We start from the raw sequence: 27,525 nt of genomic DNA, 5'->3' as shown, positions 1-27,525 counted from the left end.
ACCAAATTATAAAAGCCCTTTATTATTCACATATATCCACCTAACTAACTTAACCGTGCTTTTTATATGCCGGTAACTATCTTTGTAGCCAAACTGCAGCACAAATCCTTTCCTTGTCCACTTTATCCAACTATCCACCAATATGATTTTGATCCACTCGTGCCTTGGCCGCCCTTTCGTTCGCTTTGGCTGCACAAATCCGGCTAAGAAGTTTTGCCGTCCACTTAACGTAACGCAAGACGAGCAGCCCGAGGAAGTGTGGGTGGGCGGGGCAGGGCTAGGCCAGTGCCAGTGCCAGGGTTTAAATTTAAAAGACATTATTGGGTTTGCTTTTGTTTTTATTCAGCAGGTGCGCTAATCGCCGGCTAAGCTAGTCGGAACCAAGAAGCAAGTCAGCTAATTAGCTGACACTTTGTCTTGGGCCACTTAATTAGCTGGCTAGTGGTAGTAGATGTACATACATATATATATATATGTTTTTGTGTGTGTGTGTGTGTGTGTCAGTGCAGCACGCCTCTTACATAGAGATTGTTGGCTGGGACAATTGCATTCCAGTTGCGCAACAGAAATGGGCGCCAATTAAAGTTGGCGACTGAATCGGCGCCAGCCAAAAGTTCGTCATGGGGCATATTTAAACTTTTCCTACAAAAGTGTGTGTGCCAAAGAGAGGGAGAGAGAGATAGTGTGTGTATGTGTGTGTGCATGATTTTAATTCCATTAAAATTTTCGAGCAGCATTCAAAAAACGTATTCACAAAAATAACAATTGCAATAAGAGCAGGGCAGTAAGAGAAACAGAGAGAAAGAGAAAGAGAGAGTGGGGTATAAGAAAGAGATAGAAATAGTAGTGTTATACGCAGAGTTGTAGAGAGTTAAAGTTGTCACAATTAAACAATATTTTCATGGCTAATACATTTCACTCGGATTTTAAGCAGATTTTTGTTTTTTCTACATTTTTTTTTTTTGCGTCGTGCGCTGCGCTAATTAAATGTGTAAATTTTTGCAACTTTTTAATTGAATACGACAAAATGTCTACAAAAATTAAACGAAACAAGCAGCACAACAAGCTGTACAAATGTTGACTGCAAGTTAAGCAAATAATTGAATTAAAAATATATATAAAAAAAAATAATCAAAACAAAATGCCATGGCAATTTTTTGAATGCAGACAACAAATTTGTCAAGTATGTATATATATATATATAATGTAGAAATTATAAAATCAAGAAAGATAATATTTCAAAAAAATATTAAAGCAGATTCGAAACTTTGATCAAATGGCAAAAGGCAGAGAATTTTACTCCTCCTTCGACTCCAAGGCGGGCACCTCCCAATACTGTTCGTCCTGATGCTGTTCGTCTTTTTGCAGATTGCGAAAACTGGCATACTTCAAGGCAGCACCTAAACATAACAGTACATATAGTTAGTATGTATGGGCATATAGTTGGTTGATCAGTTAACACACCTGTCAAAATGCCGCCACCAATGGCTATAATCAGAGTTAAGGCAATGCCAAACAGTTGATAGCCTGCCTGTGAGCTGGCATTGCGGCCGAGTCCCTGTTTGGATGGAATAATAGCATTTAAGTCTGTTGTTTAATTGCAGCTGTTGCCACGCCCACTTACGCCCATAATTTTGGTTGTTGTGCCATTGTTGCCCACCATAGCGGGGAATATATCCTGCAGCTCCGATTGATAGCTATCCACAGTGACCAACGAGGCATAGATAGCCGACGCAATGGCCGAGATGAGCGCTGGCATGCCGTGCAGATTGTGTACGCCGCAGGTGTCGTGCAAGCGCAGATTGTTTGTCAGCCAGGGCTGCAAATTACAGGGTATTAAACAAGGAGTTATGAGCAAGTAAAGCTTTAAGATAAATGGGAAACATTTGCCTTAATAGAAACTATTTAAGCAGGGAATGGAGTAATTCTTATTGGGGTATTTCCTATAAGACTGCCTGCTCAGTTAAAGCTAGGGTATATCATTAAGCCGCTCACTCCTGAATCATAAATTCACATACATTCCTAAACAGAAAGTTCTTTGGCCTCGCATGTAAAAGTTGAAAGGGTATGAACCTTATTTTTCCTTTTTTGGCACGTAATTAAACGTTTTTAAAGTGCAAAATGCAACTGGACAGAGGCCCCGACAGTTGGGTCATTTAGAAAGGTGTACATTTATATACACACACACACGGACGCAGCGTGAGCGAGAGAGAGAGAGAGACGGCGATAGAAAGATATATGGTTAGGGAGTAGAGTTTGTACGTGCATCAGCAGCGGCCGCCGGGCAACAAACTTTACTCATTAGCGTCACATTTTTCGACTAGGCGCGCTAATTAAAACGCAACAGACGATGGACCAGAGCACAAGAGTGGAAGCACATAGCGTGTAACCGGGTCTGCTAGTCCACCTCAAACTCCAACTCGGATTCTCGCTCCCACTTCCAGTGCAGTACTCCAACTCCAACTCAAACTCCAATTAGAATAACGCCTCGTATTTGCATGGATTACATGCAGTGGCCCGACTCGTCTTTACGGTTGTTCAACTTACGGTTAAATAGCGATAGCCGAGCACCGAAATCGTGCCGGCGATAATGCCAATTAAGACAGCACCATGAGCTCCGAGAAGCAGATTGCAAACGGTGCCAACGGCAACGCCTCCAGCGAGCGTCGAATTCTGCACGTGCACCATATCCAATTTATTCTCATGGCTGACAAGCGCCGATACAACGAAGCTGGTCACTAAAAGCAGAGAAGCATACGGTTAAAACGAGAACAACATCAATGGAATGAGTGGTTCATCAACAACAATTCAAGTATTTTTCTACTCGTCACATTATCAGCAGGCAGCAGCTGGATTGATCTATTTGATTTATTATTTATGCTCTTCCATATTTCACTTTGTTTTAAATTTATGCAGCAGTATTTTTTAGAGCTTGGCGCCATCGATAATTTAGATGTGTGAAGTTGTTAGTATTTTGGCAAACATCGATATTTATGCACGATCGACAGTTTTCTGGCAACGCTCTCTTCCCTATGCTCTGGTCACACTTATTACTCAAAATGGAGTGAGTGGTGTGATTGTCATTTAATTATATTGTAACTGCAGAAATTTGATTCAATTGATTATTAGTGTGTGAAAACTATTTAAATTATGTAAAGAACTCGTCTAAGCTATCTGTGCAATTTAAAAACACGAAGTGAAAATTACCTTGTGTTTGTGTGTGTGTGTTTTTTTTTCTTTAAGTTTGTTGTTTTTGTTTGTGCAGAAAAATAAAATTGCGGCAAACCGTCGCAAGTATTGTGAAAATATTTTTAAATGATGAAAGTGCCATTTTCTGCTTTCTTTCTTTCCTGTGTGCATTAAATTGAATTATAGCTAAATCCTATAAGGAAATGCCCCTACCAGCTTTGTTTGTTGTTTTTGTTTTGTGTGTGTGCGTGTGTGAAATAATGGATTAATGGAAATCATTGCAAAATAAATAGCTACTGTCATATAAGATATTATTTTTGATGTGGGTAAGTCCTAATCAAAATATTTTTTTAATGAAGACATTTCTACAGCTGTATTTAATATAATGTTTATGTTTGTGTGAGCGTTAGTTCCAGCCTAGCGATGAGCATATGTTGCGGCTATCCTCACGACTATGCACGAATATTTTCTGCTAGGTAATGAATTAAATTCAAATGTAAACTGTTTTGTAAAACACATTCTTATTGTAAATGCCGATTAGAGCAGAAGCTCTATTAAATTAATACGCTTTAATGAAGGGTTTCACGCAGCTGTGTATGTGTCTGTGTATAAAATGAGTAGAGACGAGAGTTGTGGCTATGGACACGTGATACGATGCTAGATTTCGCACAAAATTTACCTCTCAAATACTTTATTAATAATATTTCATTAATCATAACATTTTAATTTAATTATAAAATATTTTACTTGTGGCCCATCTCTAGCCCAGCTCCAGTTGGTAATGACAACATTCTCCTAAATCATCCAAGCGAAGCAAATGGGCCACAATGTTCGGCCACAACCGCAGTTCATAAACACAAAACTAATAAAAATGTAAACAAGGCAACGGACAAGTCCACTCGTTCTCCATCTCCCTCTCTCTCTCTCTCTCTTTCACTGTAGCTCTCTCGGGCTGCTTCTCGTGCATCCCATCCGTTGGCTGTTGTCCTGGCAACAGAGGGGAACACTTCAGTTTATTGCCTGGGCTAAACATAAATCTCGGCAAAAATAACACTAAATACTTAAAAATCTTCATTTTATGGCGAAACATATGTTGCAGCAATAATAATTTGCATAAATTAGTTAATACGGGACGTTTCGCTCGGTGGCTGTGGCAACTGCAAATAAGCAAATCACAACCGGACCAACACCGACAACAACAACGGCAACAACATTGCAACCGCAACAATTTCAAAAACAGCTTTTGACAACGTCCAGGCGACACAGAATTACGAGTACTGCAAAATTTCTGGCTTTAAAATCAATTAAACAACATTTTTACAACCGAGGTCCCTGAAATGAAAGCTAGGGCAAGCTTCGTAAGCAACCGAGATTTGGGGCGTCAGTTGTTTCTAGCTTGTTGTTAAACCCCATATCCTAAAATTGAGTGGCAAATAGGGTATGCCAATGATGTGTGGCGGGTAAATGAAAGTAGCTTCTATTTTAAAGTGCATAAGGTAAACAATTTACGGAAAGTTATCGATAATTATCGAATTGAGTATTAAAATTTATTCATCCATGAATATTAATCTTAAATTATTAAGAAGCTGCAATTCTTTAAAGCCATGTCTTCATCAGTATATTATTTGTCGATAAATAAGTAATCGATAATTTAGAAGCCTTTATCCTTTGAAATCTAACTTCTTTAAATTATAACTTCTATTTTGAAATCTGTACAATCGCAAGCAGGGTATATGCTAGTCGTATATACTCTGCTTATTGTAGCTTTTGTTGTTGTCACTGCTGCTGCTTGCACATTTAACAATTTAAATTAACGCCAATGGTGTCAGTTGTGACTATAAAATGTGTTTTGTGCTTAACCGTTGTGTTGGCCCCAATGCGGGCGACGGGCAGCGGTGGCGGCGACTGACCAGGACTAGGATCATGACTAGAAGCGAGACGGCAGGCCAGACCAGGACAGGCTCGTTTCGAGCTTGGTGTGAAAACAACAACTGGGGCGTATTTTGCTGTTGGCGCCGCATTTGGACACCAAATGGCGTCGTCGTCTGCTATGCATGTCGCAGCAGCACCCGCATGACTAACACACACACACACACCGAGAGAGAGTGTGTGTGTGTGAGTGTGTGCCACACCCTAACGGTAACCGCCTCTAATTTCAGGCATTGAACTGAATCCCAGCTTTAGTTTAATTAAGGCAACACAACTAGCGAGCCAAGTAACCAGCCACTGAACGTTGCGACATGGCCCCTAAAGCGAAACACACACACAGCCAAGCCGGCTGCCCCACACGTTGACTCAACTAATCGCACATCCTTCCGCATAAAATGTCCAGCCCCATAGCCACCTAGTTTTTTTCATTATATATCTATTTTACAGCTAAGGGTATGCCAAATATGTTGAACTCTTTGTTGCATTTAGATGTGTATGAGGTGATTGACAGAAAAGTGAACTATTTGAATGAAAGCCTGGAGAATACTGAATGCTAATGCTTTATATATACTCAGCACTATCAGTTGACGAATTTTTCTACGGTAGTATAGAACCTAAATTGAGAGTATTTAGTATATATAGCTGACTACTAGTAAAATAATTGCAATATTTCAGATGACTTTCAACTACTTTAACTTCTTTTCTTATAATTAATATAATCATAAGAATAATTCCATAATTTTTATTCCTTTCCTATCCAAAAAATCCTATGTATTCTCTATAATTTATAACTACGATTTCTTAGCGCATTTCAAATTCGCCTAGCTACTCTCCCTTTCTTTTTTGTCTACGCTCTCATATGGTCTGATGGCACTGTTTAGGTGTTGCCTCTGCTGCTGCTGCTGCTGTTGGTGTAACACGAGGGCTTTAATATCCCTGGCAAGGCTCTTCTTTGGCCACAGACGCCTCCGTCCAGTGTCGCCAACAGATCCCCTGTTGCGCCCCCTCTCTTTCACTCTACCACGCTCAGCTCTGCTTGAACAGTGTCCAGCGCTCGCTTAGCTTATCTCAGCTGCTGTTCCATTCGTTGTTGTTGTTGTTGGTGTTGCTGTAGTCATTGCCGGACGCCCTTTTGTATACATTTAATTTGTGTTTTGTTATTTACATTAACCGAGCCAAGAGCACAAGCCCACTTCGCCCCTGCGCCGCCTCTTGGCCATGCTTCTGCTTTTAGAACATTTTCTATATGTTGTGTACGACATGGCCATGGTCAAACATAGTTGACCCATACATATATACAAATACACACACACACACACATAGAGACAGAGCGATGTATACATAGAGCTAAATGCTGGCCAGCTCCTGGCTCCTGGCTCTTGGCAACGTTTTTATGTGTGCTACGTGCTCAAAATAAATTTTGAAATGTGTTAACGAAACTATTTGACATTTAATTAGTTTGTGAGTTGCATGCATAAAGATTTGAAGGGCCTGGGACCTTTTCAATTTTAGCGACTGGCGCCACCTCGGCTAATAGCAGTGCCAACATTATAATTAACGCAGGCCGGACAGGAATCTGTATATATATAAATATATCTATATATGTATATAGAGTACATATCTCTGTAAGATAGAGGCAGCTGAGCCGCCACTTGATTCAGCTAATTGCCTCGGAACTGTGCGCCGCCTTGCAAGCGTGGCACGTGACTCACCTGTTGCCGCGGCTAATGAGAGGAACGTGTTCAATATGGCCCGCTCGCCGCCAGTGCCAGCTGCCAGCACTGAGTTAAAGCTCGGCCAGTATACCCAGAGGAAAGTGGTGCCGATCATTGCGAATATATCCGATGTATAGTTCGCTCCCTCGTGCTTGCCCGCCTCGTTCTGGTCGCTCGATGGGCGCAGCATCATGGCCACAGCCAGGCCAAAGTAGGCGCCAAAGGCGTGCACAGTTATAGAGCCACCACAGTCGCAGATCTGTGGAGAGGAGAAAGGGGATTAGAGGAAGATGATGGAGTGTTATATGTATGTAAAGTAGAGTTAGATTGGATTGGTAGAGCATCCAGTTTAAATGGAACTAAAGAACATGTATCCTTTATACTCATTCTTTAATATCGCAACTCTTATCTTATTCGCCAATCAAATTTCCTGTTTCATTCCTCTTTCACTTACACTCAGTATATTTAAAGCCAAATACTCATTGGCCGCGAACAGCGCAACCTCAACGATGGACATGCAAAGCAGCTGAATGGGCGTGGTCCGTCCGAGCAGTGCGCCCATGCTGATTAGTGGCACGGCGGCGGCAATGTCCGCATCTATGATGCTTTCCAGCGAGAGGCTGTCGAGACAAAAAGAGAGAGAGACAGAGAGAGAAAGAGAGAGAGAGATGAAGATGAAAGAAGATTTAATACTTGATGCTAAATGAAATGGCAAAGCAAACAGTTTAAAGTGTTTTTTATTTGCATCGTGACCTTTGCTTCGGGTTTCTATCCCCACCCCCACTCTTAAAGTTTTTGTTGTCCTGTTTGCCAAGGCACTTAGTTGAAGTAGTCTTGGCTTCGACGATGCCCTCAAGCGAGAAGCACCTGCGAATCCTGCTCAAGTTAAAGTAATTACATAAATTCATTACGTCTTCAAGCATATTTTTCCTAATTTCTTTAGCTTATTTGCTTTGGACTCGATATTCGCAGGCGTATGTGTATGTGTGTTTATGTATGTGTGTGTGTGTATGTTTGCATACTCAAATGCAATTAATTAATGGCCATTGCGCAATTATTTAGATTGGCAGGCAACATTTGTAGCTGTTGTAGTCGCTGTAGCTCACCTGATCTTGCCACCTTCCATGTGCAGGAAGCCCTTCATCAGCACCGACCATTGCACCACCAATGCGGCCATAAAGAGTGTATAGCCCGTGGCACTATAGCCATACTTGCGCAGAAAGGTCATCAGAAAGCCAAAGCCAACAAATATCATAACCTGAATGTCCTGGAATTCTGAAAGTGGAAAGGGAGATGGAGTTAGAAAAATGAAAATGAAAAATAAAAGAGGTCCAAACTTTATGAAAGTTATACTCTAATATATGTAGCCCTTTAAGGCAACAATATGAAAAGCAGATGAGACCTTATAGACAGAGTTGAAAATCATACTCTGGAATCATCATAGTCCTTAGCCTTATAGCAGAAATCAAGGCAGAACATAGAGACCAAAGCAGTTTCAATATCCTGGAATGCTGCTGGGTCTAGCTATGAGGTCGCTCAGCTTTTGCCGCATGCCTTGGCACGCTTATTAATTGAGTCAAGTCGTTGCAATTAATTGGCCAATTGTCTGCTGCCAAAAGTCAATTGCATTGAGATTGATGTCAACAGAGGCGCAGTCGAAGCCCTAGACACAGCCAGGCTAACCATGTGTGTCCATACTGCTGTGTGTTTGTGTGTCAGCGTGTGTGTGTGGATTGGTGTGCGGGTGCAATTAGTGTGAAATGCGGTTTAATTTATTTATTATGAATTGCAACAAGTTGTTTACAGAGACACATTTGCATAAATTGAAATTAATGACTTTAATTATTCATTCGTGTATGTGTGTGTGTGTTTGTGCGGCTCCTCGGTTTTCAGTTTCGTTTTTTTGGTATTCGCTATGGCAGAAGTAATTAATGCAATTGCTACCGCGGGACTTTAAGTAGACCATGAGCAGAAATAACTTTATTTATTTATGAGACACCAAACACCTGACAAAGAGAAGCTGACATAGATACAGAAAGGCAGACAGAGAGTGTGTGGAAATGTCAGCTGGCATGGGTAATCGGTCTCTTAATATGCAGGATTAACTGAAGCTTGGTATTGTGATTGCTTTTAACCATAATTAATTTTGCAAAAAATCAGAAACATTTTTAATGCTATTTCTATGCTAAATTTGACACATCAATTTTATATAATATAGAATATAGACCAATTAAATTGAGTTGTTGAGTGCAGTTTCTAGTCTTGCAGACCCCACTCCAACACATTTCTATGTATAATTATCTGAATGTTCATTTAGTCATCGTTGCCGTTGTCTTTATGAAATCGTCCAGAAGAGCTTATCAGATATAAATGTCACGCAATCGCATCAAGACAATCGGCCACTGACAGCCTGGGTGGGCCCCCACTTGGCTGACGGACAGCTCAGATAAAATGCCAATCTTGCTGACAAGTCAACATCGAGTCAGCTGGCTCGAGTCATTAGTGGCCAGTTGATGGGCTGTCGCCATTTAGTTGCTGCTTGCTTGTCAATTAACTATTGATGATATCATATGACCCTTTCTCACCAAACTAGCAAAACTTTTTCGGAAGCCAAGCCCATTAGAAGTGAGAAATTAACTAACTTTTTTATGCACAAAATGATTGACATTGGAAATGGTTCATTTGTGGAAGAGATAGAAAGAAGTGTTAACGACTTGTTAAATATATAAAAATTTTATAATATAATAGTATATCATAATAATGTTAATGAATGAATGAGAAGTGGGTAATGGGAACGAAAATGAGAATGGAAATGAGAAAGAGAATGAGATCGAAAATTATATAGAATATGAAAATGGGAATGGGAAAGAGATTGCGAACGAGTGCGAAAATAAATACGAGCTAGGAAATGCGACAGGCATAAGAAACAGAAAGGGAAAGAAAAGAGAATGAGACGGAGCATGAGAATGAAGATAATGGAACTATGATAACACGATTATGATAAAGATATTCGGCAGCTTTCCATCCCTCAGTCTAGGGCATCTGCAAGTCGAACATCAAAGCACAGAGTGCACTCTCAATCACCGCAGCATGGGCTAGACATGAAGGTGTTGGAATGAGTGAAGTTGGTCGAGGAGGCAAGGGGAAAAGCTCAAGCGCTGTCGGCTAGGTGACAACTAAAAATGATAGCCACTCACGGGGATATTTTGAAACGTGTTCGTCTGCTGATCCAGCGTCTTCATTGTCGAGGCGTGCCGGCAGAGCGGACTTGTCGTAACGCACGAAAAGCCAGAATAGTACCAGGAAAACTATTTGCACAATCATCAGGACAACGTAGCCCGACACTTTGCTCGCCGGCGTATGCATGATGGACCCCGCAAAAATGCAACAAAAAATTTATCGAGATGTATATATATATATATATATTTTGTGTATGTACAAGACGGTCGTCGATGGTGATTGGAGTTGTGCTCGGTTCTTGCACAGCGACTCAAATCCGCGCCGTAGCCGTTGCAGCACGCGTGTGGATACGCCGGGGAATTAGAAGCGTAAGTGCAGCAGACAGGAAGAACCTCTGTCCCTGAGCCGCTGTCTCTGTCTCTTTTCTGAGCAAATATTTGTACGCTTTTTAGTTTTCGCGCGTGCACATACACACACACATACACACACACGCACGCGTTAACTGGCACACGCGAAGTGGAACGATCTGCTGCTGTTGAGCGCAATGCACGTACTGATGCCCAGCTCTGGGTGCGAGGCTCGTAAGTAGCTGTAGCGCTCGACTGCTAGCCGTTCAACGGGGCGTATGTGCGATATATCCGCGTCGATTTATTCGCATGATATAACTATTTGATTTAATTTGCTTCGGCTACAGCTATTGCTGCTATGGCTGCCTCTGCACTTGCTAAATAATTCAGCGCTCTGCCCCCTAAAAAAAAAAAACGATTTGCATTGTGCGCTCGCATTCGCATTGCTTCTAATTTATTTAAATTGTTTTGTTTTAGTTGCATTCTAATTTCAATTTGAAATCGTTCTGTGGTCCGTGCACACTTATGTTGAAGTGGCGAAGTGACCATTTCTTTGTCCACAGTGAGTACATCTACATTTCTCTAAGTGTATTCTTTGTTGAATCATTTGTAGTCATTTCATGGGCGCGTGCAAGGTGCTGCTATTGAAACTTTTATATTATGATTGGTCTCATTAGCCTGCATGGCTCGTTCTAGAATTTCTGTAACTGATAAGCGATATAGTAACCGCTGTAAGTCAGTTAAAGAGATATATATATGTGCATACGTGCACTCATAGATAGTTGGATAAGCATATTGTTGTCTTTAGCTGATCGCTATGAGGCAATTAGCACGCCGCCGCCAACAATTGCCGATAAAGTGCTTTGGATACAGTTAACTAATGGAGCAGCCGATCAGCTGGTTATTCAAAATGCGGGTCATCCCCTCACTCCACACAAACAATTGCCAGTCATTAACATTTTTTTCGTAGTTAAGTGTGAAATTAATAGAGCACAATAAGAAACGTTGCGAGTCGCACATATATGCAAAGAGCCGACAGCTTAAATTGGGTTGCGTACACAAAAACACAAAAACAAATTGAAGGAAATGTTACGTAAACTTATAGAATATATAAAATAAATATAAATAACTTAAATAAGCTTAAAACATGAGTTCAGATTATAGAATTTCAGATATTTCATTGATTTCTAGTATATAGTGTAATAAAAGTAAGAATAAAAGTAGTGTAAAGTAAGTAAGAGAATAATGTGGAAATTGAATTAAAAAATATACATATAATAAGTTAGTTACAATGATCATGATCATTTCACTTATTGCCGAAGAAATATGAATGAAATAAATATATCAATATTTTATAAAAATAATAAAAATAAATAAATTGAAACAAATACACAACTTGTCGTCGCTCGGTGAGGAGCTCGGCAGTTGCTTAGGGCTCGGCTGCTGGGGCGTATGATTGATATTTATTTTTTCAACAAACACAAGCACCTGTGCTAAAAATTGAAATTCTCATGGCAGGGCAACAACAATAAAATAAATAAAAACACAAACCAATGCAAAAGCAAAAGCAAAGCAAACCGACACAAGAAAATGTGTGAAGTTGGCGTAAAAACCGCAAATGTTGCCAGGCACGCGCTGGTAAACGCTCTCAGATCTCTCGAAAAACCAAGAAAGAATGAAAAAAAAAAAAAAAAAAAAAGAAGTGGAATGGTAAAGTAAATCAGTTGAGGGTAGCTGACAGGGCAGGGTAGTGGCATACTATATCTGAGCCACGTTTTTTTTTCTCTCCTTTTTTGTTGTGTGCTCCAGCTGCCTACACACACACACATACACACATATACACTTTAGCAGAAATTTGCATCCGCAATCACTTTAAATGTTTCCGTTTGAATACGCAAATAAATCGAAAAGGATTTCCAATGAATGCTTATGAGTGTGTGCATGTCCCTTCCCCCCGCAACACCTGCCATCCCCTGCTGCTTCTATTCGAGTAAACCCTTGTTAATGTTGTTGTTTACAACAAGTGTACATGGCTAAAATCCGGGCCAAAGCACAACAGCAACGACAACAACACCAACAGCAATTGATAACATTGTAAAATGGCTGCCGAACTGTCAGCTTCTCTAAGATGCAGCCCCAACCAGCGTCACGTTTGCCACCTTTTTTATTCAGCTTGTGGTCAGTCTGGGGCCAAGCTGAAAATATGTATGTAGTATATGCTTTAGGTTTATGCTGGGCTATAAATAAATATGATGCGACTCTTCGCAGACATTGCATTGGGTCAGTCAGCAGCAGCAATGTTGACGATTTGTTGATAAACTTTAACACTACCAGAGAAGCGAGAGCTCAGTCTCAGTGAGGCGTTCCATGTAACTTTCTCTTTGATATATTGAAACTGCTTTAAATTTTAGCTTTTGAAATTAGAATAACAGTTTTAATTTTCTGTAATCTAATTTTTTTCAGTAAACATTGGAAACAGCTCTTAAGCCGATTATAAACAAAGCTGTTTCGCATATCAGAGCATATGAATGAAAATATTTTCTTAGCTTCATATGTGTGTTTTATATATGGTTAATTACTTATTCAGGCGGAATTACTGCTGTTATTCATACTTTGATTTATTGTTAAGAAATACTTAAATAAAGCTTGCTAATTCATTAGCTATTATATAGAGCAGTTTCTTTGTTTATAATTTGAAAACAGCTTTGGTTCGACACATAAGAAACATGTTTCAAGGTTTTTTTTTATTAGCATTGTGGAATGTTGAGTAGTTCCAAAACAGCTTTGTAGTCATATGATATTTATATTCTTAAATAGTTTTGAGCATACTAGAAGTTATAGCTTTATAAGCTCTATTATTTCCCAGTGTTCTATTGTTATTAAATGTTACACTAATACTTTTTATAATATGTATGGAGGAATTATTTATATCTAATTTCAATCGCGGCGAAAGTGCTTTCCAAAGCACGTTTGGCCATTTCTTTAAAACTCGCTGTGCAGTTACAACAATATATATGCCAATAAAGCCGCTCATATGAGAAGAATAACAACAAATGCAGACACACACAAACACACCGACAACGTCGCTGGAACCAAGTCCTTTGTGTGTGGCTTTGTTATGCCAACCAAAACCAAAGTATCCTTCAGGCTGGGCTGCCTGACTAGCTTTGCCGGCATTTGTATCGCCAGCTTTGCCCTCTTTTGGAAGCCTTTTCGTTTTTTTTTTTTTTTTTTTTTTTTCAGTTTTTAAACTTGGCTGCGTTACACAAATTTCCCACAGTCTGTGCACCACTGCCCCACATGGCCCACTGTGCTTGCATGTGTGGTATAGAGCTGCTATTGTGGCTGGGGCTGCGGCGGTGGCTGCTGCTACTGCTTCGTCTGCGGGTGGTTGCGCCTAAACGATTTGCTTTTTGTCTGTTTTGTGTCAATTTGAAATCCGCTTTGGTTATGCGGCTGCAGCGGCTGCGGCAGCGGCACCGGCCACGTCCGCCACTCCCCTTAGATGTCTCTGTGCCTCGTGTTACTATAGCAAAGATTTGCGCAGCGCCAATTGTTGGCATTTACAGCTACTTGGCTGCCATAGCAGCGGACCGTGCGGTTCCGCCCCGCGGCTTCCCCAGCATCATCAGCTTGAACTTTAGCTCCAGCTTCAGTAGCAGATTCAGCTCAGCTGAAGCTGTAGCTCAAGTGCCGCTCGGGGATTTATCAATTGCGTTTATAACAAATTTCGATATGTCAGCGCAAAGCAGGCGACTTGAATTTTTTTTTGCCAGCCAAGTGATATTGGGTGTCAGCCATAGCAAGTGGCATCTATAGCGGCAGATGTTACAGCCAACGATATAGACTGGGCTAAAGTTAAATATTTTAGATTTTAGTTAAGATTCTCATATAGATGAACCTATAGGTAATGGAATTAAGGGTTTGATGATTAAGGCATAAATTAAGCTAATGATGGTTAAATTATGTTTAGATTATAATACAATATACATTTCAAATATGAAAAAAAAAATCCTTTTTATAGCTATAAAATTTCATGGCTTCAACTCTTATATTTCGATTAACTCTCCAACTTGATTTCTTTCGACATAAATCTCATTTTTTTCATTTGTAATCTGAACTCTCTTCGTGATTCCTCTCACATCACAAGCGGTCTCTTCCCATTTTAATTCAACTTACTTGAGCTCTGCAATAAATCATACATATTTCTAGTCAAACACTAGCTAACGGCGCATCACTGACTCGCAGCTATCATTTATAGTGGCGTCTAAAAGTCTGCAACATATTGTGTAAGCTTAAATGCAATTCTCATAGCCTCCGCAAGTTATGCCACGGTCGGCTAAATAAGTCGGAGCAACTCTGGTCTAAGACCAGTTTCAGTTGACAACAAAAGCACCTTACTTAATAGTTAAGACAACTTTCAATCTGTCGCTTTGAGGCAGCCGACACACAAATGCATATATACATATTAGAAGATAAACTGGATCACAAATCGGCATCAATAAAAATATCAAAAGCCAAGCCAATTTGAAGAAGCACTCGGACAATAAACGATAATAATACCGCAATAAATAGAAACAAAGCTTTTATCAAATTTACATTTTATATGTAATAAAAGTTTATTCGATTCACTGATAAAAAAAAATGGAATTAAATAAAATAAAAAGCATAGAAGTTTTTTTGTGGTGTCTGGTTTGATTAACTCAATGACACCAGCTACCAATTAGCGCTTCCGGCTATTTTTTTTTTTAGGCAATAGTCGTGGCATGCGAAGGTGTCACCGGTACTGGCTGCACTGGATGTAGTGGCTGCATGGGCTGCGCCGGCTGCACTGGCTGCGCTGTACCAGACGATGGATCGTGCGTTGGTGCCGGTGTATAGGTGCTCGCTTGCTCTGGTTCCTTGTCCAGAATTATCTTATACATGGCAAAATAGAGAGCAGCACCTAGCAGGAGCTCTGCAACAGCAACGCAGGTGACTACTGCCCAGCCAGGTATGGCAAGGCCAGCTGCAATGAAGAGTCAATAGATTAGTAATGTGAAGAGGCATTATAATGCGCTTATTGATTGAGGCTGATTTACTAAAGTTTACTAAAGACTGTCAGCTTACAGCATCTGAATATCTGAAATAGTATTTAAGATAATATCTCTTCAAACTTTATTTCTTCTATTGTCATTACTACTTTGATTGATGTTGATTATCTAAAAAGAATTCTCTCTAAATAATCAATTAGCTTCTAATTTACAAAATGCAAACTTCGATTTAGCTTATGTCACCACTATTTTGTTGATTGATAATGATTGATGGTGTTTCAGCTTGACTTACTAAAGTATCTGCGTGTGAGTGTGCGTCGTCCGCGATTCACGCGTCGCGTGGCCTCTGTTTCCTGCAAGCAGCATGCCAATAGAACTGTAAATAAAGAATAACAATACAAATTATGATATTTAGCACCTTGTCGATGATTATCAATACAGAGAGAGAAAGAGAAATAAGCAAAAAGCGAGAGCAAAAACAAACACAAACAATTATTTGAAGAACGCATTGTGTGTGGTCCGCATCAAACAGAGCGAACGATGAGACGCTAGAACGGAACTCATTGAAAACGAAGTTGAGCATTCATCAAAAAAACATAGCAAAGCGTTGTTAAAATATTCATAATTAATTATTATAAAAACATTTAGCAACAACCCAAAAAATAAAACAAAAGCAAAACATGTATAAAACGATCTGAGCGCGCGCGCGTTAGCTTCGATGATAAATTGAATGGAAACCGAAGATCGAGCTCGTGGGGAGCTACTGACTATGGCGCGAAGCGTGGGGGGCTTGCTTCATTTGACGTCTACTCTGCTTACTATTGTTTCCATTGCGGATGTCAACTTAGATAGTTATATCTCTATTGTCTCGATTGACATTCGGCCTTTTGTAAATATTCAAAAATTTAATTATCGTGCGAGTATCGGAATTTGTTCCAAAAAGTCGAATGCGCAGAGACTGCGACCAATGCATTGGTCAACCGCCAAAGCCCAAACTAATTGTTTTTCCATCGTGTTTCATAATTGATATGGTGTAATAATAATTGAGCTTTAGCCACATCCGGCATTAGCTAGTGCTCTTGCTGTGCATTAAATTAAGCTTTAGCCAAATCAAATATTTATTAAATAAATTGAAAATATGTTTAGAATTAAATGATGGCAATGAATGAAAAATTTAGATAGCCATACCAAATACATATACAGTTACAACAAAGTTCAATTTAACCTTTAGCTATTAGTCATTAGCAAACAAACACAATGATTGGGTCAACGCTGGTGAGTAAACCAGCGAAGCTTATCAACTTCAGTGGAAGGCAACTGATAAGCACACACTTATTGTCAACGCTCCACACATTTAAGACTCTCTATATGACACACGCACACACATAGTAATGTTACTCATAGCTCTTTAAAAAGATTCTCTTCGCTGTTAGTTGGTTTAGTCATTAGAACTTTACACATTTTGTAGCCACTTTGTTGTGAAAGGGCTAATAGCTTTTCGGTTTTACAGTGCTTCTACACTCTAAAAAGCTAGATAGATTAAGCAATTCAATTAAAAAAATATATATTCAAAGTTTAGAACTGATTTATTTACATAAGTTATCCAATTATATATTTTTCTTTATTTTATTTTTTTGTTTGTAGATGCTTATTCACTAAACGAAAATTCAGCCTAATAAAAATCAAATCTATTTCATTCTTAACTCGTTTTTGGCACCGTTTAAACTTAATTTATACACCGAATTCACAGCTTTATTTTCTCTGTCTGAAGCTATTCTTCAACATCCTTTATTAGAATTTTACTTAATATATTTCAAGCTCCGCTAGATTTTGAGCACAAATTTGAGTCAAGTTTTAGTATTTTCTTGAAGTGGAGCTTCTTCACATTTCATTTCATGGCCGCACCTTCGACACATTCGACATATATATTCCACTAAAAACTTTGCACACACTTAAATCACATAAACTTTACCCAGACATATCATCAAACAGGTGGAGAACTTCTTGAGCAACATCATTTTGAGTTGTTCGTTAGGTTGGAGCTCGTTTTCGTTGCAAACTGTAAAATGAAACTGAAATATTTCACTCGATTTTTGGCGAGCAACAGGTGCGCGTATCTTATCTGTAGACCTCTGTTGTTAGCATAATACTAACGGCAGATAAGATAAGATAAGCAGAGACTTACACGGAGTTTGCGCAATGCTAGCAAAGAGCAGAGATAAAAGACAAAAGTATTTTTTTTTTTACATGTTTATTATTGTTTCTTGTTTTTGTACTCGAATAATTCTTTCTCATTGACTAATACGCTTATGTTAACTTCGTTTGAGATTGTCATAGCCTGTTTTTTTGTTGGCAACCTCAGTTCCTGTATTTCATTGGGAGGGTATCTTTAGTGGCGACGGAGCTTAAGACGACGGACAGTCTTGTAGCGGTAACCATCATCGGCAAGGATGGGAGTCTCGGCGGGAACATCGATCACGGCCTGCTCAACAGGGGGCAGGTATTCGTTGACAATCTCGGAAACATCACGACGCTTGCGGTACTTCAGGCGACGGACGGTCTTGTAACGGTAGCCATCATCAGCCAGAGGAGCGGATTCGATGGGAGCAGCAATGCTGATGTCCTGGGCAACCTCAGCAACAGGGGGCAGGTACTCGGCGGAAGGCAGCTCGTTGACATCACGACGATGACGGAGCTTCAGACGGCGGACGGTCTTGTAACGGTAGCCATCATCAGCCAGAGGAGCGGATTCGATGGGAGCAGCAAAGCTGATGTCCTGGGCAACCTCAGCAACAGGGGGCAGGTACTCGGCGGAAGGCAGCTCGTTGACATCACGACGATGACGGAGCTTCAGACGGCGGACGGTCTTGTAACGGTAGCCATCATCAGCCAGAGGAGCGGATTCGATGGGAGCAGCAAAGCTGATGTCCTGGGCAACCTCAGCAACAGGGGGCAGGTACTCGGCGGAGGGCAGCTCGCTGACATCACGACGGTGACGGAGCTTCAGACGGCGGACGGTCTTGTAACGGTAGCCATCATCAGCGAGAGGAGCGGATTCGATGGGAGCAGCAAAGCTGATGTCCTGGGCAACCTCAGCAACAGGGGGCAGGTACTCAGCAGAGGGCAGCTCGTTGACATCACGACGATGACGGAGCTTCAGGCGGCGGACGGTCTTGTAACGGTAGCCATCATCAGCCAGAGGAGCGGACTCGATGGGAGCAGCAATGCTGATGTCCTGGGCAACCTCAGCAACAGGGGGCAGGTACTCGGCGGAGGGCAGCTCGTTGACATCACGACGGTGACGGAGCTTCAGACGACGGACGGTCTTGTAACGGTAGCCATCATCAGCCAGAGGAGCGGATTCGATGGGAGCAGCAAAGCTGATGTCCTGGGCAACCTCAGCAACAGGGGGCAGGTACTCGGCGGAGGGCAGCTCGTTGACATCACGACGATGACGGAGCTTCAGGCGGCGGACGGTCTTGTAACGGTAGCCATCATCAGTTAGCACTCCCTGATCGACGGGTAGGTCGATGGGCTCAGCGACGACTTCGAGGTTATTGTCGACAGGTGGCAGGTACTCCGAAGAGATAGATGTAGCCGCAGCAGCTGCGATCACAGCAAAGGCAATAACAAAGAATTTCTGCAAAGGTAGTATAAGTTGGAGTTTTAGTTGATTGAGTTAGTCCTGTGCTTGATTTCCAAGAGTAGGTAGGAAGCTGACAGACTAACCATATTAAAAGATGCTCCCTGACGATGCGTGTCTATGAGATTAATCCAAATTTGATTCTGTTTTGAAACCAGACCTTACGACACTATTTATACACAGCATTTTGCGAAAAAGTTCTCGCCGCAGCCACTCTGCCATTCACTTTAGAGACGATCCAAAAAATGAAACCGGTTACTGATCCATGCGGCAACTACCGCATCATAGATGTACGATTGAGATCGTCTGATGCTAATGCTGATGTCGATCGACTTCGTTCAACGCGACTACTTCAACTCCATTGATGGCCGGCATTAGCCGCATTTAGGTGGTTTGTTTTGTCGGCTAGTTGCTATTGTTAAAAGTGTCTCAAGTCAAAAAGTATATCAATTGTAGTCGGTCGTCTGGCCATAACATTCAGATACTAAATAATATAAAAGACACATATATCTAAATATATACGTATATATTTATTTATAAAACAAAACGAAAGCCAACAATAGATTGCGATGTCGATAAGAAAAAAAAACTTCTATAGCTGAAACAACAACAACAACAGCATGTTGAACGTGGCGGCCACGATTTCTGAATTTGGCGTTTGCTTATTTTATTTATTTTGTTTAACTGTCTCAAAACGCTAACAGAATCAACAATAGTTGAGGGCTCTTTGCATTCTTCATCTTCTCGATTATTTGTATCAAAAATTATGGGCTGTGTTGCATATGAATGGCTGCGGTTGGGGTCAATCTGAACAATCAACTCAATGCCTAGTCGCCTGGTAATTGCAAGCGGAAGTTGTCATTGTCGTTGTTGTTGTTGTTGTTGTTGTTGTTATTATTGTTATCATTATGGACGCTTCTTCAGTTTATTGACTGATGGACAGCTGCGTATATTGTTTTATTTTGTATATTATTTATTTTATTTTATTTTAATTTTTTTTTTTTTTTTTTTTTTTGCGTCTCTTGAACAACGCTTAAGGCCAAATGAAGTGTGTGTGCGTTTTGTGGTGTGGTGTATGCCATGATGGACAGAAATGCTCTTGAGTGTTGCTATTTTCGGTTACGCCACATTAGGCATCTAATAATAGCCAGATGATATAATAGATCTTTCAATCCAATCGCAAACTTTGGCATATTTTTATTCTCCTAATATGTGCTTATAATATACATTCATATGTGCTTGGCCCGTGGCAATTTGAATTAAAATTCAAGTCTGCTGTGGCTGCTCCAATTGTGCGCAAAACACGCAATAAATCTCACAAATGTTTTCGATTATCATCATCAGCAACATAATCATCAAGTTGAAACATTATTATGGTGATCTTTCAAGTAGGCGTCTGAGAATGTCGAGCTTAGAATGTGTTCAAGCATTCTCAATCTTGTTTCATGTTATATTTCTGGTGTCCATGACCTTGGAAAATCTATTTTCGTTCAATTCTAAACTATATTCAAGATAACTAGTGCATATGCTTCCGACCAGTTTAAAATCTATAGAAAAACACAATGATATATATATATTTATGCTCCTGTTTCATTTTCGTCATTTATTCATATGTAAATGGCGCACAAAAAAATATATTTTTATTTGTATACGTATACATATATTCTCAACCATTGCTATATAGTATTCTGCATATTTAATTTATATCTGGCAATCAACATCATCATCAAAATGCCACTGCCCGGCACGTGGCACCGTTGGTAAAAACTGTTATAAACAAATAGAATCGCAGTTGCAGCTTGTGCCGGACCTCGCGTCGGGGGAAAATATTGATATATACACATATATGTAAAACGCAAGAATAAAAAAATATATATATGTAGATGTATGATGGCCAGGTCTGGTCGGACGATCCTTCGTGCGCAGTGAAATACACTACGGCTGCCATTTTCAGTTTCATTTTCAATTCATGCATCCGTTCGCCCTGTGTTGGCTTATAATATGTGTAACTTATTGTGTGGCACATCCGGCTTGGGGCCCGTCCGTGGGTCAATTTTCAATCATCCAGCTGGCAGAGGCAAGCGGTGCCCCGATTAATCCAATGCATCTCCGTCTGGGAGCATCTCAGCTGCAGATACATTACGAAATTCGTCGAATGGCCCGTGGTGGAGAGAATGCCGCGACGTTCGCTGGTCTTATAAACGGGACAATTGTAAATGGGGAAACCATCCGAGCCAGCTTTGGGGCGTGGCACCTCACCACCGCTGCTGCGCGGTATGTCCTCTGGCATTCGAAGCACTGGACGTAAATAGATAACAGGCAGAGTATCGAATAAAATTTTGGAAAAGGATTCGTCCACCTCTTTAGTCTTGCGATTCCAGCGAGCGCCCTCTATAAAAATGCCCTGATTCCAGAAAAGAAAAAAGAGACGAGTTCTAAATTTGTGATTCTTCTCAAAAATTAGAAAGCTATGCAAAGTCGTGCTGAATGACAAAAACGTGAAACGTGGACTTGGCCCATATTGGTATAGAATAAGAAGTTTGCAAATCTCGAACTATAATATGAATTTAATTTAGAACTCGAAAAAACAAGATACACGAGTTCAAGATGATGGGTATGTAGTCAAATGAAAGAATGAAATAAAGAAATAAAATATGTTAAGAGTAGAATTTAACTCAGACTCAAAGCTATTAATGTAATAAGCTTAGAATTAGAAAGAAACTTAAATTGTTAGTACCACTTTGAATGTTATTCTTATACAACCCATTTACCTTGCACTTAAAATAAAGACTAAAGTAATTAAAAAGTAATTAGAGCGCTGCTGGATGATCTTAAAGAAAGATTATTTGTGTGATTTATTATAAAGATAATAAGTGAAAAAAAATGCAACAATATATCAAACTCTGACGAAATGCTAATTATATAATTATCTACCAAACTACAGAGAAATTTAAGTTAATTTTCTTGCTATAAATTCCCAATAGGCACTAAAGTTTTTCTTACTTGTATAAACTTTGTCTCGTCATTAATCTCTTTTTGTTCCTTAAGAGTTTAAAGTGTAAGCAAATGTAAAATTGTTCAAATATTTAACAAGTTTTTCAATTTGGTTTACTGCTCAGTCTAAGTGCCGTTAACTTACCCTTATATAAGCACCCACACTGGCCACCTGCGTGGTTTGCGACTCAAATTTGGTGACGGCAAACTCAATGAAAATCATGTCGATCTGAAAGCGATTTTTGCGCGAATAGTTCTGCAGTACGCCCGTTATGAAAGATTGGGTGAAGTAGAAGCCCGATATCCAATAGACGTTCGGCTCACCGTTTTCTATCCAATCCTGAAAGAAGGCCAAGCTGGACAGGCGGAGATATCAGGAAAAAGTGGGTAGATGATGAGTTATCTTATTTTTCAATTTGTTAATAAATATTTAATATTTGAACACAAAGCAAAAGCACAATGCACTGCCAAGAGGATACACACACAAATGGCATCGTCCTTTGATGTCAATGGCAAATAAGATTTTCGCTATGAATGGCAACAGCAGCACATGTGCTAGGGGGTTATATGAAAGGTGGATGGAATGTACTCCACATATACATTTTTATTATATTTGCACAATTGCAGCAAAAGAACTCAACAGCAGCAGCCGGAGTGGCAGCCGGAGCACAATGCCCATTGATGGCTGAAAAATAGAAATGTGACAGAGCGCACTCACCGGGCCAGAAAGTCGCTCACGTAGCTGCCCAGGGGCTTGAGCGATGGATAGCTCTTCTTCAACCAATCCGCTGGCAGTTTGCCTATAATCATGGAGGCGTGTGTGCGCTCCAGTTCGGGTATCATCGCTATCTGACCGACGACAGCCTTGCCCACATTCACCAGGCTCTTGCGTATATAAGAGAGCAGACGATTGAAACGTATTAGCTCTTGTCGCAGCACCGTATTCATTGAATTGGTATAGATCACGGGATATGTCTTGGACACCTCATCGAGATCGAATTCATCGGGCAGACGCGACAATAGCTCCTTACATATCGCGATGGCGGGATCCTCTTTAGCGCCACCTGCAGAACTCGCCTTCACCGAGGCCATCAAATCGGTCTGTGTGAGCAGCACTCCACTAATGAGCTATGAGAAGGATAAATACAAAGATATATATTCATTATAATATGTTATATGATTATATGAGTGTTATTCTATTACACACCGCATTGGTTTCCTTCACATTGCGATTAATATCCGCATTCTCATGCAAGCCATAAACCTCGGGCTGTGGACTGAGCGGAAATGTGGAGATATACTCAATGGAATTCGCTTTAGTTGGACTCAGTGGCACACAATAGTTGCCCGACTGTGACAAGGGATAGCTGACAGGAAAGATATAATGTTATAAAGATACATATATCAGATTATAAGAGAGATTTTACTTACTTATCAACCTCTATTGTATTGCTATTGTATATCATATTGAGCAGTGATAACATCAGTCGACGATCCTTGTCGTCGGTCACACGACCACCGTAGTTGCACTCGCCGGTTAAATAGACATGGCCACGGAAGGGTATACTATGGGACTGTGCAATGAACATCTTCAACTGCAGCAAGGAGATTCTAGAAGGAGAAAGTTAAGGGATAATCCGGAATAACGTATATAGATGTAGGAAATCGACTACAGAAACTATTCACCATATCTTAATATTCCCTTTCATTGGACAATATTCTGAAATACTCACTTCAGATCCGACTCATTGAACTCGTAGGGTATATTCCAGCCAAGTGGTCCGAATTCGCGCCGCTCCTGCACGACGGCATGGAAGAAGACCAAAGCAAAGACACCGCGCGTCCAACATTTGTTGGCCTGGTCGGAGAACAGGAAAGCGTTTGTAAAGAACTTGTCGCGCATTAATGGATCCGAGGTAAATGAGCGATGCATATTGGCGCGCAAACCCTTGGGCGGCTCGTTTGTCATCTTCACCGAGTTCTGCAGCACCGAGACGGGGAATACTGAGCTGGGATACGAGGTGCACCACAGTCGATAATCGGCATGTGCGTTTTCCGTTAATGTGGTGTCATTGCAAATACGTTCGAGGTCACCCATCCAGCTGAAGGCGACGTGACAATTCTGCAGAACGACCCACTGGCCGTGACGCACTGCGTCCGTGATCATCTTTTCTGCACGCGGTCCCTGACCCTGACCCAACGAAATCGTTTTCGTTCTAGAAGAGACAACAAACAACACAATAGGAGAAATAGCCACGCGCTTAGCATAAATTTAGTTTAAAGTTGCAAAAGTTATCGCTGACACAGCGAACAGCTGCAGAGCGCACAGCTCATGGCTCACAGCTCAGCTGCTGCTGCCACCGCCCACTCGTCGTGGCGAGCAGAGCATGCAGCATCCGCAAATATCCGGTACAAGTCGGCACATGTCGCGCTTAATCGAAAACAAGCCCGAGCCCGGCAGGCGGAGGGGCGCATACATGTTGGATACATGAAAATATGAGGCACACCACAGTCTACGTTAATTAACTTACTTTTCGTACATGTTGCGTTGTTTGGCGAACATAAAGAGACTGGCCATGGGATCGGAGCCGGCCGAAAGCAAAAACACCAGCGGTATTCTTGGCGAGCTGTCCGCGAACGAAGCGCCCAAATCGAACGGCGGCGGCTCCACAAACGACTTGTCCAGGTTGCGCGTGATGTAAGCCTGTTGTGTTCATACCAAATTAAATGAGATATACGCATGATATATAATGCCCGAATGAATACACTTACGCGCACAGCCGGCACCAGCTTGTCGGGTCGCATGCTCTTCAGTATGATCAGTTTCAGCATCTCGCTCACTCCGTCGTAGGGCTCGGGTAGAGGCATTTCTTGTGGATTGATGGCATCGTAATACTCACGCCATTCATTCAAATTTTTCTTAATTTTCGAATGGAAGTTCTTTATGCTAAGAGTAGAGATTTACATAAACGTATATAAAGAGTATGATAGAGTTTGATGGAATTGATTCTCTATGCTAGTCTTACCCCTCCAGATCGCTGGCCCGATAAATGGCAGCCCACGCTTTTTCCGGTAGCCAATCTTTATACGGATTGGGAATAATTGACTTGAAACCAATGCCGCCAGTCAAGAAGAATAGCAGCTCCTCCTTTTCCAGACGACCCTGCGAGACGAGTATGCCCAAGCACATGACCAGCGATATGACCAACTTGTCCTTCTCAAACAGCGAACGGCACACATTCGTATAGATAGATTTGGTAAAGTAATCGTTAAGATTTTGTAAGCGTTCAGCCAGCACTGCTGACTTGGGTGCCTTCAATATCGTATTCACGAAGAGATTTAGGAACCAGGCTAAGGAATACTGATACATGGGATCAACATTGGCCAGTTCACTGATGCAGAAGAAGAGAATGGCCGAGTGCTTGGCCACGGGTATATATTGTTGTCGTGCAGCATCGATTTCGATTTCGGTGGCAACGGCAATAACCTGCTTCTCCTGGATGTCCTCCGATAGAATCTTACTGGACGATAGTATATTGATGGCATTCTCATCCTCCAGCACATTGCCCTCTGATGTGGACAGCACCTGTGTGCATTGAAGAAGAAGAAGAAGGGGGAGAAAGGGAAGTGGAAGAACTTAGTAAAATTCTTGCGCAGATTTAAACGTTTTATTTCCAGTTAATTGAATTGTCATTGGCCAAGCATCGGAACATAAATAAAATATTTGCTCTAATTGAAAACCAAAAGGATGCCCAATGCAGAACGAGAGAAAAATAAACATTTATTGTAGAAGTGAAGCGAACGGGGTGGGACTTACCTCTAATATCTTGGATTCAATGGTGTACAATGCATCACGATTCCTTGCGGATTCAATAATCAATTGTTCCTTCTTCTCTTGCAAATCGGGACGCTCGTGTGCCACAACAATCGCCAGCAATTGTTCGCGTAATCCTTGTTCCGTTATCATGAAATTTAATACTGTTACCTAAACAGCGAGCAAGCAGAATGTAGAATGGAAAATATATGTATGTATGTATGTGGCACGTAAAATGGGAAACTCCAAAATAAACACACACACACACACACATACACGCACACGTACACAATGTGCCGCTGCAGAAAAATAAAGAAAAGCGAATAGAAAAACTGCTGACAACAGTAGTAGCAGCAGCAGCAGCAGCAGCAGCAGCAGCAACAGCATAAAAAGGAATGGAAACGCCAACAGAAGCGAAATGCTGGAAAATTTTATAAACACGCCAACGGCCAGGACCCAGGACTAGGATCTAGAAACCAGGCGGCAGCGGTTGGAGCTTTGGTTTTGCTATTGCTATTGAGACTGCGACTAAGACTGGGCTGCTAGTTATGCAGCAGCCAGACTCGCACGTACATCAATGGCAAGTCCTCAGCTCAGCTCATCTCCTTGTTCTCGTCGTCGTCATTCTCGTCCCCGCCCTCGTCCTCGTCCTCGTCCTGGTCCACGTCCTCGTCAATGGCATCGAAAATTTGCATATTGGCAGCGCCTGCTGCTGCGCTGCAGCGCATTTTCCAAATATCAATTTAAGTTCGTCGTTTTTATTACACAACACACTAACGTCATCATTGGCTTGACTTGCCACAAAACTCACTCAGTTCCTTGGCTCCTCGCCTAACTGCTGTGGACTGTCTGCATATGTCAACTTACCATAACCATCACTTCCGGCGGATAGTGCGGATTCCGCAGACAGGTCGTTATGTAAAGACGAAAATTGGGATTGTATTCAATCATTGTGTCGCCACTCCTTATAAAGAGGCCACCCTTGCTCTTGATGATGTTCTTCTCCAATATGGGCGTTAGATTTGAATCCAGTTTCTCGCCTAATTGAATAGTTTGATATATATACAGATACAGTTAGAGATATATATAGACAAGCATATATACATACAAATTTTATCTGATTGCAGTCGTAGATATTCAACTTACCCACATTCTCTATGAGCACAGGCTGTCCATATGTCATCGCCAGCTCCAACACTTGCATATAATTGGTATCACTTTGCTTAATCACCTTCAAGTGATTGTTTTTCTCCATATTTTTGATCCACTTGTTTGCTTGCACTGTGAAGTATTTGTTGAAGCATATCGTTTGCGGTCTTATTATTCACCCCACTTACCCTGCGGATCAATGAGCAGCGAGTAGCGACTGCTGTTGGCCACAATGATGCCATTCTCCACCGAAAAGTTATCAGCGGGCAATCCAGCCAGGGACCAGGCTCGTATTGTCATCGGATTACCCAATGTGTGTGCCAGCGAAAATACCTCACTGCTAGGTATTTTACGTCGTGAGCAGATGCCATACCAGTCCTCCAAAATGTTGGCACGATACTGAGAGGGGGAAATATTAATGTCATGAAAGTTGGGTAGATATAAAGAGCAAGAGGCAAGAGATTATATGATATTATAAGAGTTTTTTTTTTTATCAAATGCTTAAACTTTTTTTGTTATTTATAATATTTAT

The 27,525-nt window shown here is 41.0% G+C and overlaps 5 protein-coding genes across 5 annotated transcripts in view; 1 reads left to right on the top strand and 4 right to left on the bottom strand.

Annotated features, from left to right (window-relative positions):
* Positions 1-1,188: 1,188 nt before the first annotated feature.
* On the bottom strand, positions 1,189-10,591 carry LOC6581374 (ammonium transporter Rh type B). Its single transcript, XM_002007073.4, has 8 exons — positions 10,031-10,591; positions 7,940-8,108; positions 7,288-7,453; positions 6,831-7,092; positions 2,548-2,738; positions 1,625-1,819; positions 1,465-1,558; positions 1,189-1,400 (listed from the first exon to the last, which is right to left on the bottom strand). Exons 1-8 carry the CDS (start codon positions 10,197-10,199, stop codon positions 1,297-1,299), a joined length of 1,350 nt encoding a protein of 449 aa, XP_002007109.1. The 5' UTR covers positions 10,200-10,591; the 3' UTR covers positions 1,189-1,296.
* The window catches only part of LOC6581369, an 82,454-nt gene continuing 58,423 nt past the window's right edge, over positions 3,495-27,525 (top strand). The window contains exon 1 of the mRNA XM_032730874.2: positions 3,495-3,515. Coding sequence (XP_032586765.1) covers positions 3,510-3,515 — 6 coding nt within the window. The 5' untranslated portion in view covers positions 3,495-3,509. The remainder of the gene's footprint in view (positions 3,516-27,525) is intronic.
* Positions 14,977-17,452, bottom strand: LOC6581373. Its single transcript, XM_002007072.4, has 3 exons — positions 17,366-17,452; positions 15,686-15,769; positions 14,977-15,368 (listed from the first exon to the last, which is right to left on the bottom strand). The coding sequence occupies exons 1-3, from the start codon at positions 17,409-17,411 to the stop codon at positions 15,109-15,111; spliced, it is 390 nt and encodes a 129-aa protein (XP_002007108.1). The 5' UTR covers positions 17,412-17,452; the 3' UTR covers positions 14,977-15,108.
* LOC6581372 lies at positions 17,704-19,226 on the bottom strand. Its single transcript, XM_032730873.2, has 2 exons — positions 19,123-19,226; positions 17,704-19,033 (listed from the first exon to the last, which is right to left on the bottom strand). Exons 1-2 carry the CDS (start codon positions 19,123-19,125, stop codon positions 17,783-17,785), a joined length of 1,254 nt encoding a protein of 417 aa, XP_032586764.2. The 5' UTR covers positions 19,126-19,226; the 3' UTR covers positions 17,704-17,782.
* Positions 20,609-27,525, bottom strand: part of LOC6581371 (dynein axonemal heavy chain 3) — a 38,296-nt gene continuing 31,379 nt past the window's right edge. Inside the window, exons 41-53 of the mRNA XM_002007070.4 lie at positions 27,182-27,392; positions 26,991-27,125; positions 26,712-26,884; positions 25,848-26,015; positions 25,057-25,616; positions 24,803-24,977; positions 24,562-24,734; positions 23,764-24,246; positions 23,462-23,641; positions 23,238-23,397; positions 22,749-23,158; positions 22,176-22,386; positions 20,609-21,440 (exon numbers count right to left, since the gene is read on the bottom strand). Coding sequence (XP_002007106.3) covers positions 21,093-21,440; positions 22,176-22,386; positions 22,749-23,158; positions 23,238-23,397; positions 23,462-23,641; positions 23,764-24,246; positions 24,562-24,734; positions 24,803-24,977; positions 25,057-25,616; positions 25,848-26,015; positions 26,712-26,884; positions 26,991-27,125; positions 27,182-27,392 — 3,387 coding nt within the window. The 3' untranslated portion in view covers positions 20,609-21,092. The remainder of the gene's footprint in view (positions 21,441-22,175; positions 22,387-22,748; positions 23,159-23,237; positions 23,398-23,461; positions 23,642-23,763; positions 24,247-24,561; positions 24,735-24,802; positions 24,978-25,056; positions 25,617-25,847; positions 26,016-26,711; positions 26,885-26,990; positions 27,126-27,181; positions 27,393-27,525) is intronic.

This window comes from Drosophila mojavensis, unplaced genomic scaffold (genome assembly GCF_018153725.1).
Source record: "Drosophila mojavensis isolate 15081-1352.22 unplaced genomic scaffold, ASM1815372v1 contig_74, whole genome shotgun sequence".
In the NCBI taxonomy this organism is placed as follows: domain Eukaryota; kingdom Metazoa; phylum Arthropoda; class Insecta; order Diptera; family Drosophilidae; genus Drosophila; species Drosophila mojavensis.
Note: the sequence above shows the minus strand (reverse complement) of the source record. Positions and strands in the feature narration are given on the sequence as shown.

Excerpts from the sequence above, each read along its gene's own strand:
- LOC6581373 (XM_002007072.4), bottom strand. The coding sequence starts at position 17,411 with ATGATGTTGCTCAAGAAGTTCTCCACCTGTTTGATGATATGTCTGG. Across the intron at positions 15,770-17,365 it reads CTGTTTGATGATATGTCTGG|TTCTATTGGCATGCTGCTTG; the intron begins GTAAAGTTTATG and ends CTTTATTTACAG. Across the intron at positions 15,369-15,685 it reads ACTCACACGCAGATACTTTA|CTGGCCTTGCCATACCTGGC; the intron begins GTAAGTCAAGCT and ends TCTTCATTGCAG.
- LOC6581374 (XM_002007073.4), bottom strand. The coding sequence starts at position 10,199 with ATGCATACGCCGGCGAGCAAAGTGTCGGGCTACGTTGTCCTGATGATT. Across the intron at positions 7,454-7,939 it reads ATGGAAGGTGGCAAGATCAG|CCTCTCGCTGGAAAGCATCA; the intron begins GTGAGCTACAGC and ends TTGTCTCGACAG. Across the intron at positions 1,401-1,464 it reads TGGTGGCGGCATTTTGACAG|GTGCTGCCTTGAAGTATGCC; the intron begins GTGTGTTAACTG and ends TGTTATGTTTAG.